The 19,312-nt window shown below is 43.9% G+C and overlaps 1 protein-coding gene across 1 annotated transcript in view; it reads right to left on the bottom strand.

The window, feature by feature from the left end:
- The window catches only part of LOC115476892 (balbiani ring protein 3-like), a 48,967-nt gene extending 31,324 nt beyond the window's left edge, over positions 1–17,643 (bottom strand). The window contains exons 1-4 of the mRNA XM_030213465.1: positions 17,556–17,643; positions 14,803–14,952; positions 4,130–4,276; positions 1,479–1,622 (exon numbers count right to left, since the gene is read on the bottom strand). Of these exons, the coding sequence (XP_030069325.1) occupies positions 1,479–1,622; positions 4,130–4,276; positions 14,803–14,952; positions 17,556–17,643 (529 nt within the window). The remainder of the gene's footprint in view (positions 1–1,478; positions 1,623–4,129; positions 4,277–14,802; positions 14,953–17,555) is intronic.
- Positions 17,644–19,312: the final 1,669 nt, after the last annotated feature.

Below are 19,312 nucleotides of genomic sequence, written 5' to 3'. Positions count from 1 at the left end.
CGGTTTCCCCATGAGTGTCTGCCCCGCCCTCGCTCTCTCTGTAACACAAACAGTGAAGGAAAACAGAGCAAAGCACGGAATCAAATCGCTCTCTCTGTAACAGTGAAGGACTCAGAGGGGGGAGGGGGCAGAAGCCCTCACTATCTCTGTAACACAAACACAGCACAGCAGGAAACACTGAAGGACTCGACTTCGAGGGGGGAGGGGACAGAGAGCACAGGGGAAGGGAGAGAGGGCAGAGGGCAGAGGGCAGGGACACACACACTCCCACATGCACACAGAAGAAAACCTTGCTAGCCCCCCGTTTCATTTGCATCAGAAACGGGGCTTTTTTACTTGTACCTTTATAAAAGACTAGAAGTGTTCTCATGTTACTTTTTATAGTTCTTTAGCTAATCCAAAACTGTTTCCTGATGGGGGGGGGGGGGGGGGGGGGGCTTTTGCACTTATGTACTGTATCTGTGTTATTTCTTTTGGATGTTAATAAAGACTTCTTCCGCCAGAACCGTTATACCCATATCACCCCTCTCCTTAGGTCTCTTCACTGGCTTCCAATCAGATACCGCATTCAGTTCAAGCTCCTCCTTCTTACTTACAAATGCACTCAGTCTGCTGCCCCTCACTACCTCTCTACCCTCATCTCCCCTTACGTTCCCGCCCGAAACCTCCGTTCACAGGACAAATCCCTCCTCTCAGTGCCCTTCTCCACCACCGCCAACTCCAGGCTCCGCTCATTCTGCCTCGCCTCACCCTATGCTAGGAACAACCTTCCCGAGCCCTTACGCCAAGCCCCCTCCCTGCCCGTCTTCAAGTCTTTGCTGAAAGCCCACCTCTTCAGTGCTGCGTTCGGCACCTAACTCTTACCTTTCAGGAAATCCAGACTGCCCCAATTTGACGGCCCCTATTGGACTGACTGTTCACTTGTCCTTTAGATTGTAAGCTCGTTGAGCAGGGATTGTCTTTCTATGTTAAATAGTACAGCGCTGCGTAACCCTAGCAGCGCTTTAGAAATGTCAAGTAGTAGTAGTAGTAATAGTAATAAAGACTTCTACAAATTGAAAAATTCAAAGCTCCTGCAGAATTCTTCTTTTGCGTCGATACCAAAAGGAGATTCATATGAACCCTACACTGATATCTAAAAGGACTCCATACTAATCCTCCAACCATACCTAGAGTATCCCATTCCAGTTCTGAGGTAATGATGAGAGAGACAAAACATTCTTTTCACCGCTTCAGCTCTGTAGCAAGTTCTCTTTTGAAATGGGCAAGTTTTGGGGTAAGCACCAGACTAGCTTCAGTATTGGAGCACAGGTACAAAAAACAAAACAGCAGACTGGTCCCTTACGTCTTTAACTAGGAAAGAAACCTCAGTTTGGACCAGAAGTGTGAGCTCTGCATATCACCAAAGACAGGAAAGCTTTCTTTGATCGAGCTCCAGAATGAACAAGTAGAAACCCTTTCGTGGAAATACACTACACCTTTCAAGGCCTGCATACACTGGAACCTACAGCCGTAATCACAGCATTTCTCATCCTCCGCACAGTCGCCATCGCTGTTGCAGTCAACAGCTGGGTCTACCTCGGTACACTTCGGATAATCAGGCTTCTGTGGACATTGTCCATCTATAAGAAAAAAAATGTACAGTGCGGATGCAATCACAATTGATTGGCTTGTACTTTGATACTGGATACACAAAATAAGAGCATTAGTTACCTTGGGAGCAATTAGCTACATCTCTGGATGTATAATTAAAATATGCATTGTAACAACCTGACGTATAGTTAATGTGTGTTACAGTAACAAGCATTAACTTCTAGGCTACCCACCCATTTCCCATCCCTGTATCTACATAAACTGGACCTGGAGAGTTAATTTAAAGAGAACACAGAGATTCACGCCCAACTAAGCTACCTGTGTTTAAGGTTACTTGATAGCTTGTTGAAAATTGACTGAAGAGGTTTTTCTGGCCAATGATGAAGAAGGAATCCAACCCCAAGTGACCTTCATATTCTGGAGGATCACGGGGTTTCTCGAGGCCTTTTCCTCAAAACAGTCTTGATAACTTTTTCTTGTTGGGAGTTTGTTCGTTTGCTCGACAACAGCCACACTTTATAGAGAACCTTTATAACAATAGTATCTACCTTAATCCGAATGCTCAAAGGTCCTCAACCCAATTGATTATTTATATTATCTACATAAACTTTCCCATTAGGTGTTTAATGCAGAATTTGGCACACAATAATGATTCCTACCATGAGTTATGGACTGTATTGATTTATTTGTGTTTAATTTTATTTTGGATTGGCTACGGCACAGTTCACTCAGGTAATCTTTGCACCTCTGCGGACAGGTGGTAAAGGAAGACACACAAAGAAGGGGAAGCCATAGCACAACAATTAAACCAAAATAGACAATTGATCAGAACACAGATGCCATCTCCTTCTTCCCTCGTAAACCATCAAGTAAACCCCGTGAAGGCTTGAGAGAACCAATGCAGCACCAACCTTCCAATACTTCAGCAAACCATCACCTTTATTGTATAACAGCCATGAGGTAAGGGGGATGCTGTGAGAGGAGAGAATGTGAGCAGGGGGAGAGATGTGGGGGGAGGAGGAAAGCTGGGAAGAAGCCTTCTCCTCCTCTCCTCCTCCTTCTCTTCCTCCTCCTTCTTGAGGTTGCCTATGGGCGCCCATAATTCAAATCTGCTACTGTGCTAAATTAATCCCCTATCTCTTCCAGTCCAGTTCCTTATCCTTTACCAGGCAAATTCATCCCCCGGTAGACAGCACTTTTCAAGTGGCTGAGAGCTGCAAGATGACTTAGACCCGGATAGTCAATTCAGAGCCAGGTCCTATCTGCCCAGTTAGGTCCGCAAAGGGCTTTTTTTGAGGGGGTACTGGCACCTTTTTCATTGTCTGCTAAAATTGATCCACGGTCCCCAACTTTTAATGAAAGACCTCAGCCCCTACACATCAATTCTGCCTTGTCATAGACTCTGTGACTGGTTGCAGGGGGCCTGGCTATTGTGGGGTGGATCCCTCAGTGATCACCCCACCCATGAAGGGTGGTGGCCTGACATTTGAGTACCGGCACCTTTTACGCTAGAAAAAGTGCACTGGGTACGCAGGTACTGGATATTATCGATACCCTGCATATCTCCTGGGTCTGCACCGACTGCACCACTGGATTGTCCCGGCACTGCCCAGATTGTTCCGGGGGTGTTCGGAGCTGATATTCAGCGACCCTGCGCAGTTTAGTGCCACTGAATATTAGTGAATGGCCAGCTCAGTGTGCTTAAGTGGACAGGAGCCTCTCTTGACCTCTTATGCATCCAGCTTTTCCTACATAAGCACATAACTATGGAACGCATTACCAAAAGCCGTGAAAACAACTTGCGACCACCTAAACTTCCGGAAATCACTAAAAACTAACCTGTTCAAAAAGGCAGACCCTACCGACCCAACCTAAATGCCTGAACCCTGCAACACAATCGAAACCAAAGAGCGTAATGGACTCAATACAACTCTTCCTCTCTACGATTCCCCACTGTGTCTGTTACACATGAACCTTATTCTGCCACTACATCACTTTGTAATTGTTCATACCGGAACTGGCGATCGCCACTACGGTACTATGTAAGCCACATTGAGCCTGCAAATAGGTGGGAAAATGTGGGATACAAATGTAACAAATAAATAATTAATTAAACCACACTGAGGACCTCTTTTACCAAGGTGCATCAAAAGGGCGCCAGCGCTGCTTTCAGTGCGTGTTTAACACACGCGCCGAGGCCCCCTTTTACCACAGCTAGTAAAAGGGAAGTCTCTCTTTCCTACAGGAAATAGCCGGGTGGCAAGTAAAGCACTTGCCGCTTGGCCATTTCTGAGGGAGGGCCCTTGTAGGTGCAGGAAATGACAGCGCACTAGGGGTGGTAGCCCAGCAATACTTTCTGTATGGCGAACGGTAAACCCACATTGGGCTTACCGCCGCTTAGTAAAAGGAGCCCTGAATGTCAACCTCTTAGCGTATACTCAACCCCTGATTCATTACACTTCAGCCTTTCCCTTCTCTGTCCTCAGAGACGGCCTTTTTCCATACTCATCCTCTGAAAGTTGGAAAAGACTATTACCATGTTGATATACAGGTGGTACACATTCATGAAGGCAGCATTTCTTATTAGCTGGACAGTGGTAGTCACTGGAACACTCGGGAGGGGCTGGAAACAGCGGTATAATGGACTGAAGAGGATCAATTATTGGGCACTGGCCAGGTTTATCTGAAACAGAAGAGGTAGAGAAATAAAATTGTTGTAGGTGGTTAGTGAAATCCCACGACCTTCAAATGGAAGATTCTGAAGAAAATGATGAAGAAGGGCAACCTTCGAAAGCTAATCAAGAGATGTATTAAGTTATGTCCAATAAAAAAGGTATCATCTTATTTTCTTTTCCATGTTTTATTTTGTTTGATTTCTATAGATTCTACATGGAATGTTGCTATTCCACTAGCAACATTCCATGTAGAAGTCGGCCCTTGTAGATCAGCAATGTGGCCGCGCAGGCTTCTGCTTCTGTGAGTCTGATGTCCTGCACGTACGTGCAGGACGTCAGACTCACAGAAACAGAAGCCTGCGCATCCTTCTACATGGAATGTTGCTAGTGGAATAGCAACATTCCATGTAGAATCTCCAATAGTAGCAACATTCCATGTAGAATCTCCAATGGTATCTATTTTACTGTCATAGTAATGCTTGAATGTTTTCACTTATATACACTGTCAGCTAGCACATTTGCTTATTTCCGATCTGAGGAAGAAGGGCAACCTTCGAAAGCTAATCAAGAGATGTATTAAGTTATGTCCAACAAAAAAGGTATCATCTTATTTTCTTTTCCATGTTTTATTTCTATTGATTACCTTTAAAAGTGGACTAACACGGCTACCACACCTCTCTACAGAAGAAAATGACAAATCATCTCAACATTTAACCATGCCCAGAGTCACAGAACAGAATGAACAAAACTGCTCAGTGCCTGTTATTCACAGGCAGCCAAGATTGCAAATGGAACTAAAGAAAATCCTTTGTCACACATTGACACCCAGTGATGTCTCCAAGAAATGCTGCTCCACAGTATAAGTAATCAGACTCTCTTCACCATTACTCAACATCCAGTGGACTGGAGAAGGGCGGATGTAGTTCCTTTGCACAAGAGTGGAGTGTAAGGAGGAGGAGTTTGGGAATTACAGACCTGTCAGTCTGACCTCGGTGGTGAGTAAGCTAATGGAAACGCTTCTAAAGAGGAGGATTGTGAGATTTCTTGAACTACATGGAATGCGGGACCCGAGGCAGCATGGCTTCACTAGTGGCAGGTCGTGTCAGACGAATCTGACTGTCTTCCTCGACTGGGTGACCAAACCATTGGATGTGGGAGGGGCGCTTGATGTGGTATACTTGGATTTCAGCAAAGCCTTTGACACGGTTCCGCACAGGCGACTGATAAATAAATTGAGTGCCCTCGGTATGGGACCTAGAGTAACAGATTGGGTTAACAAATTGGTTGAATGGTAAGAGACAGAGGGTAGCGGTAAATGGAGCTCGCTCTGAAGAAAAGGATGTCGTCAGTGGAGTACCGCAGGGATCGGTCCTAGGGATGGCTGTTTTTAACGTCTTCATGAGCGATATTGCGGAAGGGCTGTCTGGTAAGGTTTGTCTCTTTGCAGATGATACTAAACTCTGCAACAGGGTGGTCACCCTGGAGGGTGTGAATGACATGAGGAAGGACCTAGCGAAGCTGGTGGAATGGACCGATATTTGGCAACTAAGGTTTAATCCCAAAAAATGCAGGGTCATGCACTTGGGTCGCAAAAATCCGAGGGAACGGTACAGGGGGTGAAGTGCTTCAGTGTATGAAGGAAGAGCGGGACTTGGGGGTGACTATGTCTGATGACCTTAAAGCTTCCAAACAGGTAGAAAAAGCAACGGTCAAAGCCAGAAGGTTGCTTGGGTGCATAAAGAGAGGCATGACCAGCAGGAAAAAGGAGGTGATAGTGCCGTTGTATATGTCTCTGGTGAGGCCTCATTTGGAGTACTGCGTGCAGTTCTGGAGACCGCACCTATGGAAAGATATAAACAGGCTGGAGTAGGTGCAGAGGGTGACTACGAAATTAGTAAGCAGGCTTGAATGCAAAAATTATAGGGACAGGCTTATGAACCTCAACATGTATAAGCTGGGAGAGAGGAGACATGATAGAAACATTTAAATATCTCAAGGGCATTTATGTATGGGAAGAGAGCCTTTTTCAAATGAAGGAGAGCTCTGGAATGAGGGGGGGGCATATGACAAAGTTAAGAGGGAATAGTCTTAGGAGTAATGTAAGGAAGTATTATTTCACAGAAAGGGTGGTGGAGGCGTGGAATGTCCTCCCGGTGGAGGTGGTGGAGTCGAGGACTGTGTCATGGGATAAGCATGTGGGATCGCTTAGGAACAGTAAGAATTAGGGGTTACAGAGGATGGGCAGACTGGATGGGTCATATGGCCTTGATCTGCCGTCATGTTTCTATGTTTCTATTACACATATGTTAATTATTCTTCTTAAGATCCACTAAGTTTGCTTGGAGGTACCAATACATAACATAGATTTTTTTTAATGTGTTTTTAAAAGGTGAAAGACTCCAGTAAAACACAGAACTTCTTCTAATTTCTTGCAAAATCAAATGAAACAGTTTTTACATTTTTGTTTTTCATTTCATTAGGAAGCAAATGTATACGCCTAGACTCCAAAGGTTTGTCATCACTATTGCTCCGCAGCACTGTGCAAAGCAGACTCCTGATGCAGGCCTGACGGCCGAAACATGACGTTGTGTCGAGTCTTCAAATTATTAATAAAGTTGTTTATTACCGAACATCCTCCAGTTTCTGGTATCCTTGGTCACTCTCCCACTTTTTTTACACTATGCCTAGACTACAGAAATACCATCATATCAATCCAATGCCTGCATTTTCTCTGATCCCAGAGTTCTCTGTCTGTCATGGGACTTTTTCTTCATAGTGTTAGAGGAAGGAGAGAGAAAGACCTTTTCGTTTATGCCTTGTGGTCAATAAAGATCAAAGTTAAACCAAAGAGGAGCAAAAAATCTTTCTGAATCCAGCACAAAACCTCAACAAAGCATTCCAATCACTCTTACCCGTTAAAGGTTTTGTACATTGGTTCCTGCAGTTTAAATAACAGCACTTCTCCTCTCCGGGACACTCGCTGTCACTTGTGCAGAGGGGACAAAATGATTGAATACATATTATTGAATCACGCGGACAAAATCCGGGTTTATCTGCAACACAGAAAAATTATAGTAAAGACATAAACTGGTCAGGTTAATTTAATTTGAATTCTTTGAACGCTGACTGCCACTGGCTAAACATATAGGTATTTAGTGCAGTAAGGGCCCCTTTTGCTAAGCTGTGTAAACGTCTACGCGCGCCCAACGCACGCCTAAATGGAGTTACCGCCCAACTGCCACATTGCTGTTGCGGTAATTTCATTTTTGGCGTGCATCTGCTACCCGCATCTGAAAGATATTTTTTATTTTCGGACACGTGTAGCGGAAGTGTGCCAAGTGGCATCTGACGCGCGTAGGTCATTACCGCCCAAATTCTGCTAGGTCTGTGGCTGGCGATAAGGTCTCAGACCCAAAATGGACGTGCAGTAATTTTGATTTTGCCACATGTCCATTTTCGGCAAAAATTTTTAAAAGGCATTTTTTTTTGTAGGTGCGCTGAAAAATAATACTTATGTACTTATGTACCACCGGGCTACCGCAGCGGGCCCTGCGGTACTTCCCCCCCCCCCCTAGCGTGCCGTCATTTCCGGCACTACAAAAGTCTATTTATTTTTGAAGAACTGGCGTGTACCCGGCGGTAATTGGATAGTGCTGCGTGCTACCCGGTTACCGCCGGGTTAATGTGGGACCCCTTACTGCTACCTCAATGGGTGGCGGTAAGGGCTTCCCCCCACAATGGCCAGGCGGCAACTGCTTTACTCGCCGCCTGGCCATTTCCTGTCGGAAAGCGAGACTTCCCATTTACCAGCTGCGGCGAAAGGGGGCCTTGGCGCTCATGGAAAACACATGCTGACGTCAGCGCAGGCCCCCTTTTGCCGCAGCTTGGTAAAAGGGGCCCACAGGCATTTAACTGAAGCCTTTCCTCCATATCCTTTATTAGGCATACCCTACCGACCCAACTTAAATGCCTGTACCCTGCAACACAACGAAACCAAAGCTCGTAATGGACATTTAATAACTCTTCCTCTCTACGTTTCCTTAATGTGTCTGTACACACAAACCTTATTCTACCACAACATTACTGTGTTTGTTCATACCGGAATTGGCGAACGCCTTTACGGTACTATGTAAGCCACATTGAGCCTGCAAATAGGTGGGAAAATGTGGGATACAAATGTAATAAATAAATATGGAAGTATATTGAAGAATATTAGCATGCTATTAGAGTTTTTTTTTAGATATAATAGGTACTGCATTTGCTAGTGACCTTCTAGTCTTTTGAATACTTTCTGTAATTATGTCTGAATACCTTTGGATAGTGGCCGGCATTTTCGTGTACAGCCCAGAGAGCAGCATTTTGATCCTTCTTCACAGTTCCTGTCAATCAGACACTTTGCAATGCAGGGAGTGGCCACTACACCGGGAGGGAGGACATTAGGGGGACAAAATCCAGGTACCTCTGTAACAGAGAATGTTATATATTTATTTATGTATTGGCATTTATATCCGACGTTATCTGAAAAAAATAACATCAGTTCAATGAAAAAACATTACAATCTACAGAATTATAAGGATCATGTGAATTACAAGACTAAGTAGGCATGTGTTAGACAAGTGAAGAATTATAGTAACCAGACATTATTGATCGATACTATTTGACATCTTGTAGTAGAAACGTTTTAAATAGGAAATTTATTAGAGATTTGCAGAAGGTCAGGTAATTGTTGACGAATCTTATTTCCTTCGGAAGTGAGTTCTACCATTTAGTACCTAAATAAGAGAATCTTTTGGTGAATATTGACTTATATTTTATAATTTTAGAGTTGGGAAAGCAACAAATAAGTTAGTCCTTGGCGCCTGGGGATGCATTATGGGTTGGAAGGTCAATCCTGAGTTAAGCATGTGTCAAAATGTTCCCCCCTTTCCATCTTTTTTCTCATGCTCACTGTGTTGTCTCCTTTGACTTTTCCAAAAACCCCAAGTGAAACATGTAAGCTGAGCAGTAGACGGAGTCCTGAGGGGCACAGAGGCTGGTGGAAAAGTGGTCACTGTCTGTGCTGCTCAAACCTTTTTCCTAATATCAGCTGTGTTCCAACAGCATCTCCAGGAGACCTGTGGGTAGGACAACATATTCTTGTGCTCTTTCCTACTATCCTTACTGAAAATACATCAGAAAATTAAAAAGTATTTCCTTTTGTATTAATGAGCAGCTTTCTTATAAACTGCAACAATACTTTGGCAAAGGGTTGCCTGGTTAGTGAATTTCCATTTAGGACATGCGAAAAGTGAAATGAACATTTTGCAAATACATTTTGCCAGTGATCAACAGACTCTACAAACCCACAGTACACTTTAATGGTCTAAATTTCATGCAAACAACCTAAAATGGTGACATGCTAGATTCTATAAATCATGTCTAAAATGTAGGCGTGTCAGAATAACACCAACACAACAGTGAATCTCAATACGAATACTTCTAACTCTTCCTTATATATCAAAATGTAAAAATAAGGGAGGAAAAAGACCTCATAAAAACTGTGGCAAATTTCGCAATAGAAAAGATTGCTTGATTATTAGCGATGCCATATGCACGCAGTTAAAGAATATTAATCATTGGTCAAAAAACCTCCACTTTAACAGTTGGAAGTGTTCGTATTGAGATTCACTGTTGTGTTGGGGTTGTCCTGGATTGTTTGAGTGAATTGGATCTGGTGGAGTGTTTTACATAAATTCAACAATTGCACCAGTATATACTCCTATATCTTATTAAGTGTGCTTTATTTTTTTGTTTTTTTATATGCAGTGCTCAGTATTTTGCTATTGTGCCTAATAACCATATGTTACGGAGTTAGCAAACAGCAACCAAACATCACAGCACTGACCCTGCCTGCCTTCCTGTCACATTAAAACACACTGCTGTTCTGCGGTCAGTTGTGATATCGATAGTAAGTAAATGAGTTCACTTATCTTGACTGGTTTATGTAATTTCTATGATGAAACTTGATCCGCTGCTGCTAAACTCCTTTACCCCCGTGTTATAGTGATTTGGGATTAAAATCGATGTGGAGCCACGTTTCTCCATTATGGCTTTTTCAAGGGAATGTAACCGAAAACTGTAGAAAGGTGCGGGAGAGATCTCTAGTCAAGCACCTCCCTGCCTCCCTGTGTTTTACATGCCAGAATAACACATATAGTGCTATTCTCAAAAGCACATGTACATTAAGATGTGCTTTATAGAAATAGCGCATAGGCCAGGGAGCGTGCCTATATGTAGGTGTGGCCAATTACGCCAGTGAAAACCTGGTTTAAATACCTGCACCTAAAGATAGGCACATTTCCCCAAATTCTATAACAACGCACATAAATCTGAGTGACACCCCTGACACGCCCATACCCCTCCCATGGCCATGCCCCCTTTTGGGATCCACACAGTAGAATTTACACGGCCTACATTATAGAATACGCTTAGCGGCTAGTACACATAAATTCTAATTATTGCCAATTAATACCAATAATTGCTTATTAACTTCCAATTATCAGCACTGATTGGCTTGCAAGTTGTGTGCACAAAACAGAATAGGCCCAGATATGCAGGCACTACATAGAATCTGGGGTTAAGCATCAAATTGTTCCCATGAGTTTACAGAATTAGGGGATTAATGTATAAATCTTTCAATGGTCCACGACGTATAATTCTGTCTTGCATTTACCATGCACAAACTTATGTATCTCTAGCTACAGTCCATGAGCTAAGTTCAAGCAGCTCCAGTTTTGAATGGAAGAAGAGTACTTGATACATAATACTTTGCACATGCCTGCAATTGCCAACATAAGGAAAGGGAAAGGGAAATGATATACCACCTTTCTGAGGTTTTTGCAACTACATTCAAAGTGGTTTTACATATATCCAAGTACTTATTTTGTACCAGGGGCAATGGAGGGTTAAGTGACTTGCCCAGGAGTCACAGGGATCTGCAGTGGAAATTGAACCCAGTTCCCCAGGATCAAAGTCCACTGCACTAGCCACTAGGCTACTCCTCCACTACCAACATTCCATGTAGAATCTCAAATAGTAGCAACCACTAGGCTACTCTTCCACTCCTTGGGATTCCGGAATCTTGCTGTTCTTTGGGGTTCTACATGAAATGTTGCTACTCTTTGAGATTGTGCATGGAATCTTGTTAATGGCACTTGATATACCGCCTTTCTAAGGTTCTTGCAACTACATTCAAAGCGGTTTACATATATTCAGGTACTTATTTTGTATCAGGGGCAATGGAGGGTTAAGTGACTTGCCCAGAGTCACAAGGAGCTGCAGTGGGAATTGAACTCAGTTCCCCAGGAAAAAAAGTCCACTGCACTAACCACAAGGCTACGCCTCAAACATTTTATATAGCTCAACATTTCCATGTTTCCTTTCTAATTAGCTATCTGTACTGGTGTTAAATTGCTTCAGGCATTACCTGGATGGGGAGGCAAGCAGGCATATCCACCCTTATAAAAACAGCATTTAAGGTTCCCAGCACATTCGCTGTCAGATGTGCACTTGTCATTGTATCTTCTGAATCTCCCCCATTTTCTCCTTGGACACACACCAGGTTTCACTACAAATGCAAAATTTAAGTACCAGTTAACACTGCAGGAATATTTGCACTTTCCACTTCAGAGGGGCACTTTGCATGCTGAGCATAGTTCCCTTTAAGCTGAGCTGGAGTCCTCCACTTACAGTCTTGTCATTTTCAATAGTGAGGGACAAGCAAGCTTTGCAGGACTTCAGGGAACCTGCTTGTCCCTAGTGACTGAAAACACAACAGGAGACGACATGATGTCACAAGGTTGCAGCCAGTCTCCAGCCACTCCGCCCAAGGAGGGGTTCATTCTCCCCAATGCAGCTGTTGCCATCTTGGTACACCCAAAACAATGAAATTGATAGGGTGACAAGCTCCGCCTTCTGGCTTCAGCCCACATAATAGGCCAGATAGGCTCATGCCGTCTCCTGTTATCAAACATGCTTGATTGAAACATCACCACCCACTGGCAACAATGCAGTTGGAGGACTCCTGAACTGCTTAGAGGGAACATTGATGGTAAGTGTTAGATCTAGGGTTCTAGAAAATGTCTTTTGCTCTTACAAAGCAGATTTTCTGAGGTCCAGAGCAGCAATGGAGCAGAAAGGGGAGCACCAACTTCTGGTTCGATATAGACCTATTCCTGAAAACTGTTGGTCCAATATTTAAAAATACCAACCGGATAGCAGCACCTGCTACCTAGATAAGTACCACTTACTGATCAGGCTCAATCTGCAATTTACAGATAATTCTGTATATAATGAGGTAGGGATGGGTTGTCATTTGCAACACATGCTTTTTTGGATGCTAGGAATTATTAGGAAAGGGATGCAAAATAAGACCAAGAATATTATAATGCCTCTGTGTTACTCTATGGTATTGCGTTCAATTTTGGATGCTGTATCTAAAAAAAAACCAAAACAGTGGAATTAGGAATGGTTCAAAGAAGAGCGACCAAAATGATAAAGGGGATGGAACTCCCCCCATAGGAGGAAAAGCTAAAGAGGTTAGGACTTTTCAGCTTGGAAAAGAGTTGACTGAGGGAGGATATGATTAAGGTCTACAAAATCCTGAGTGCAGTAGAACAAGTAAAAGTGAATTGATTTTTCACTCTTTCAAAAAGTACAAAGACCAATGAAATTACATGAAAATACTTTTAAAACACATAGAGATGTATATTCAAAGCACTTAGACTTACAAAGTTACCACAGTAACCTATGGAACTTTGTAAGTCTAAGTGCTTTGAAAATGAACCCCTTAGGAGAAAATATTTTTTCACTCAAAGAAACTTGTTGCCAGAGGATGTGGAAACAGTGGTTAGCATATCTGGGTTTAAAAAAATGTTTGGACAAGTTCCTGGAGGAAAAGTCCATAGTCTGCTATTGAGATACACATGGGGGAAGCCTCTACTTGCCCCGGGATTGGAAACATGGAATCTTGCTACTAATTGGGTTTCTGCCAGGTACTTGCGACCTGGATTGGCCACTGCTGGAAGCAGGATACTGGGTTAGATGACCCATTGGCCTGACCCAGTATGGCTATTCTTAGGTTCTTATGAGAAATATCGATGACATATCCCATATCACTGCAAGTCATTACTAAATGAAAATGAGAAGAAAAAAACACATTTTGTGTTTTTTAATTTGCTGATAATAGTATGCACTCTTCGCAAATAGTGAACAAAGTTTTGGAAAGAGTACCCATTCTTTTTCCATAGTGCACACATGCATGAACCATTGCACATGCACAAACCTTCATGCACCTATCAGGAAAGAGTGTGCACTCGTTACAAAAGTTTGCACAGAGGGTGCACTCTTGACGGCATTGCTCCCATAATAACAAAGAGGCCCTTTTAGTAAGTCACAGTAGGCCTTGTTTTCATTTAGTAATGACATGCAGTGATATGGGATATGTCATCGATATTTCTCATAAGAACATAAGAATAGCCATCGTGGGTCAGACCAATGGTCCATCTAGCCCAGTAGCTTGTTCCATACAGTGGCCAATCCAGGTCACAAGTCCCTGGCAGAATTCCAAATAGTAGCAAGATTCTAGAATCCCGAAGAATAGCAAGATTCCAGAATCCTAAAGAGTAAGAAGATTCCGGAACCCCAAACAGTAGTAACATTCCATGCTACCAATCCCAGGGCAAGCAGTGGCTTCCCCATGTCTGTTTCAATAGCAGACTATGGACTTCTCCTCCAGGAACTTGTCCAAACCTTTTTTAAATCCAGATACGCTAACCGCTGTTACCACATCCTCCGGCAAAGAGTTCCAGAACTTAACTAATCGTTGAGTGAAAAAATATTTCCTCCTATTTGTTTTAAAGGTATTTCCACGTAACTTCCTTGAGTGTCCCCTAGTCTTTATACTTTTGGAGCGAGTAAAAAATCGGGAAGCGGTGGACTTTGAAAAGTTGAAGTCTTTTGAGTGGCAGAGGATAGCAGGAAGCATTAAACACACGTCATTCATCCCATGAGTCTCACCAAGCTCCTAATATTTATTGGAGTATCAGCAATCAATGCATGCATCTACCTTTTCCTATACGAGCACGCAACTCTGGAACGCGCTGCCACGTAACCTGAAAACGGTCTATGAATTGACCAATTTCCGCAAACTACTGCAAACCTATCTCTTCGACAAGATATATCACAAAGATCAACATGTGTAACTGTATAATCTTAAAACTTCCAGACTGTCTACAAATGTCTTATAATGTCTTTCTGCTTTATCGCCTTCATGTATTCCACCACCATGTAACACAAAACCCTCTGTAAACCAAATGTATATTCACTGCTATTTCCAGTATCCATGATGAATTGTAAGCCACATTGAGCCTGCAAAGAGGTGGGATAATGTGGGATACACATGCCATAAATAAATAAATAAATAAAATAAAATTGTCAGATCGCACACAGGACAGAAAGAGAGTACAGTGAATAATTCACTCATAAGGGCGGATACCTTTAATGGGTGGCTTGCACACCTTCTCACAACTATCAGAGCAGCATTTCTTGTTTTCCGGGCAGTCGATGTCCAGTGTGCACTCATCCTTACAAGGACATAAAAGGCGGTTTGCTATCTTTCGTGGCCGCGGGCAAATCCCTGGTTTTCCTGAAATCCAAAAGGAGCTTAAGTTGCAGAACAGGATATAAACCTCTGCATGCCTCACCCTGACAGAAATAAAATGTAAAAGTAAATCCCAGTTACCTGTAGGGAATATAAACTATTGACTGATTCTGGGGCTTTCCAAAAAACTGTTCAAACGTGGATTTCTGGAGATTGTTATTGTGCACTGTTATTTTAAGGGGGAGGGGGTGGGCATAAATTATGTAGTTGTATTTTAATTTGATTGCAATCTGTTCTGTAAGGCTGTTCGGTAGAAAGTGGTGGGCTACAGAAGCTTGTATTAAATTAAATTAAATTGGTTGGAAAGAACAGAGAGAGATGCATTTCATATGAGCATTTTATAAAAGACTAGTATAAAAGGCCCGTTTCTGACACAAATGAAACGGGTGCTAGTAAGGTTTTCCTCGGAGTGTGTATGTTTGAGAGAGTGTGTATGAGAGTGAATGTGCGAGTGTGTGTGTGTGACAGAGAGAGAGTGAGACTGGGTGCGAGTGTGTCTGTGAGAGAGAGAGAGTGTGTGTGTGAGCATGAGAGAGTGTGCCAGGGCCACCCCCTCCCTCCCAGTTCCAGGGCCCCACTCCCTCCCGCCCTCTGAGTTCCAGGGTCATCCCCCCTCCCTCCCAGTTCCAGGGTCGTCCCCTCCCTCCCTCCAAGTTCCAGGGTCGTCCCCTCCCTGCCTCCCTCCGAGTTTCAGGGTCCCCTCCCTCCCCTGCATTATGCTGTCTCCCCTGCATTCATCCATATGCAGGCAACGCCCTCTGTGCCCTGCCCCCTCCATCCATCCATGTGCAGCATCTCTCCCCTGCCCCTCCACCTCCCTTCGCATTCCTGGCCCCCCCTCCCTCCCTCCCCCCTCCAAGTTCCAATGTCCCCCTCCTTCCCTCCCATTTCCCGGGTCCTCCTCCCTCTGTCCCTCCGTCCCTCCCTCCCAGTTCCAGGGTCCCATGGAACTGGGAGGGAGGGAGGGGGGACGGAGAACGTTGGAGGAGTGACGTCAGCAGGTGGTTACAATCCCAGTGACACACATTGGAACGTTGGAGGAGCAAATTATTATATTAGATAACAATGATTATTTATTTGGATTTGGCTTCCACCTTTTCACTCGTAGCTCAAGGAGAGTTACATTCAGGTACAGCAGCTGTTTCCTTGTCCCTGGAGGGCTCACGTTTTATGGGGTCCTTTTACTAAGCTGCCACCAAAAGTGGCCTTAGCATGCTCTTGAGCAGGTCTTTTCCACTCATTAAGGCTACTTTTTGCCACGGCCGGAAAATGACCGATTTTCTGCATTAATAGCCATGTGCTAATGTTAATCAGCTAATTCTAAAATGCTGAATCACTTCAGCAACCCCATCCTAGACTTGATCATTTACCCTCTTTACTATTCTCTTAAATCTTTCTTCTCCCTTTACTTAACCTGCTCTCATCAATAAATGTATATGATATTCTGAAATGACAATGCCATAACAGAACTCTGTAAGCTATATTGAGCCTGCAAATAGGTGGGAAAATGTGGGATACAAATGCAATAAATAAATAAATAAAACCCAGTTTGAACTTGGGTCATTTCTCCCACAGTACAATGTTAATTTTCAATTATCAAAAAAAAGGACCTCAAAGCGTCCTGGTGAGACAATTCCGTCGGGAATAATTGCTCCCACCAAGACAGCGCCTCAGCTATTTTTGGAGCAGATTACTATCATAGGTTCATATATTAATATTAGAAAGGGCAAAAACTAGAACTATCCTTACTAGTAACATAGTAACATAGTAGATGACGGCAGAAAAAGACCTGCATGGTCCATCCAGTCTGCCCAACAAGATAAACTCATATGTGCTACTTTTTTGTGTATACCTTACCTTGATTTGTATCTGTCATTTTCAGGGCACAGACCGTATAAGTCTGCCCAGCAATATCCTCACCTCCCAACCACCAGCCCCGCCTCCCACCACCGGCTCTGCCACCCGATCTCAGCTAAGCTTCTGAGGATCCATTCCCTCGGAACAGGATTCCTTTATGTTTATCCCACGCATGTTTGAATTCCGTTACCGTTTTCCTCTCCACCACCTCCCGCGGGAGGGCATTCCAAGCATCCACCACCCTCTCCATGAAAAAATACTTCCTGACATTTTTCTTGAGTCTGCCCCCCCTTCAATCTCGTATCGTGCCCTCTAGTTCTACCGCCTTCCCATCTCCGGAAAAGGTTCGTTTGCGGATTAATACCTTACAGCTGGATAGCTAACCTCAGCCTCTCCTGTTGTGATTTGACTCATTATGGACTGTGTTTTCTCTCGTGCAGATGGAGAGCTGATCTCCTTCCTCTGTATAAAACCTCCATCCTTCCATCTCTGCTGTAGAAGAAAATTGCTCTCAGGATATTCCTACATTTTTAATAGGCTAAACGAACCCAACTCCTTCCACCTTTCCTGTGAATCATAGTCAGTTGCTTTTGCTGCTCTTTTCTGGGTTTTGTCCTGTTTGCTTTACAGTGCTGGTCGTTTTTTTTTTTTTAATCTTTTCTTTTTATATACCTGCAATATTTGTTATCCACCTTGAACCTGATATGGCAGACAAGAAGCACTATACTCACTTTCTGGTAAAATTCCCGAAGCAGATATGAGATCTGTTGCAAGAGAAATGACCACCATAAGCAGGAAGATGCCATATGTTGTCTTCATGGTACCAACAGATGTGTCTGAAAGTCCAGTTCTAGTTCGCATTGGATTTAAAACCCTCACCCCAGGTTGAGGCTGGAGCAGCACAGGGAGGATTTGATCGTAGGTGGGCTAATGTGGCTCCTCCTCCTTTCCGGGGAGCAGTTTCAGAAATTCTGTCCTTTTCTAACTAGTACAAACAATTCAGGAAAACATTCATCACCATCTTTCATCAAGGTGCTCTGTGCTCCTATGCAATAAATCCTCAGTTGAATGTGGCAAGAAAGGTGACTTAAGTGCAATATTGCTAAATGATAGTGTCTGTCAGCCCCAGAGATCCTAAGGAAAGGGGATGGGATTGGATATACTGCCTTTCCGTGGTTACAATCAAAGTGGTTTACATATTACATACCTGGGGCAATGATGGGTTAAGTGACTTGCCCAGAGTCACAGGGACCTGCTCCTCCACCCCCAAGGAGGTCAACATGAGTGATGCAGGTGTTTCACGGTGACATGTAACGTATGTTTAAAGCATAGAAAGTGAGGAAATAAATCAGATAAAGGCCATACAGACTAATTGGGCAATAATAAGCAATTATCAGCACTAATTGCTAATAATTAGAATTTATGCATGCTTCTTTTTAGGCGTATTCTAAGAAGAGGTGCGCGTAAATTCTACTGCATAGATTCAGAAAGGGGTCATAGCCATGTGAGGGGCATGGGCAGGTTGGGGGAATTCCTAAAATGTATGTGCGTTGTTATAGAATTAGCGGGATCTGCACCTAATTTGTTCCTGGGGATTTACACCAGGTTTTAATTGGTGTAAATATAAGTACGTAAGTATTGCCATACTGGGACAGGCCAAAGGTCCATTGAGCCCAGCATCCTGTTTCCAACAGTGGCCAATCCAGGTCACAAGTACCTGGCAAGATCCCAAAAAGTCACTTGGTGCTCTGCATTCAGTGCTTTGTGGTGTCAGGTTCTCAGGTTCAGAGCCCGCGGGGCCGGGCTCTGGAGCAATCGTGAGCCCTTGGGCTGCTGCCGAGGAGCGACAGCAGCAGGCAAAACCCACCAACCAACACTGGGTAAGCACACCGGCAGGGACTGCAGGCACTGCCCAGCGAACCGGAACACATGGACTGGAATCCCCCGGACTGGAGGACACAGGACTGGAACACACACCGGACCGGAACACACTGGACTGGAGCACACCAGACTGGAACACACTGGACTGGAGCACACTGGATTGGTCCGCACAGCTTCACCTGCGCTTAGCTACTAAGCCCCCCAGAAGTTGAGCTCCTGGGTTCGAGTAGCCGACAGGACTTACTGGATACCGGATGACATAGGGACCAGGACTGGAAACAGAAGTGCTCCTAACCCTAAACTGATCTAAGTGCTTCCAAGCCCTAAACCAGCAGGAGTGTTCCTAACAGTAAACTGACAAAAAGGACTTCCTAAGCCCTATACTAAACAGGAGCTCCTAAGCCCTGCTCAAGAAAGGGACTTCCTAAGCCCTAAACTAACAGAGCAGGGAACTAAACACAAAGCTAACACAGGTGCTACTAAGCACCAAGCTACAAGCAGAGCTCTACACTAATAAGCTAAACACAAAACTAACCAGCTACCTAAGCCCTGCTCTAGCAAGCTAGATACAACTAACACGGTGCTTCCCAAGCACTACTCTGGCAAG

Source organism: Microcaecilia unicolor, chromosome 8, assembly GCF_901765095.1.
Source record: "Microcaecilia unicolor chromosome 8, aMicUni1.1, whole genome shotgun sequence".
Classification (NCBI taxonomy): domain Eukaryota; kingdom Metazoa; phylum Chordata; class Amphibia; order Gymnophiona; family Siphonopidae; genus Microcaecilia; species Microcaecilia unicolor.
Note: the sequence above shows the minus strand (reverse complement) of the source record. Positions and strands in the feature narration are given on the sequence as shown.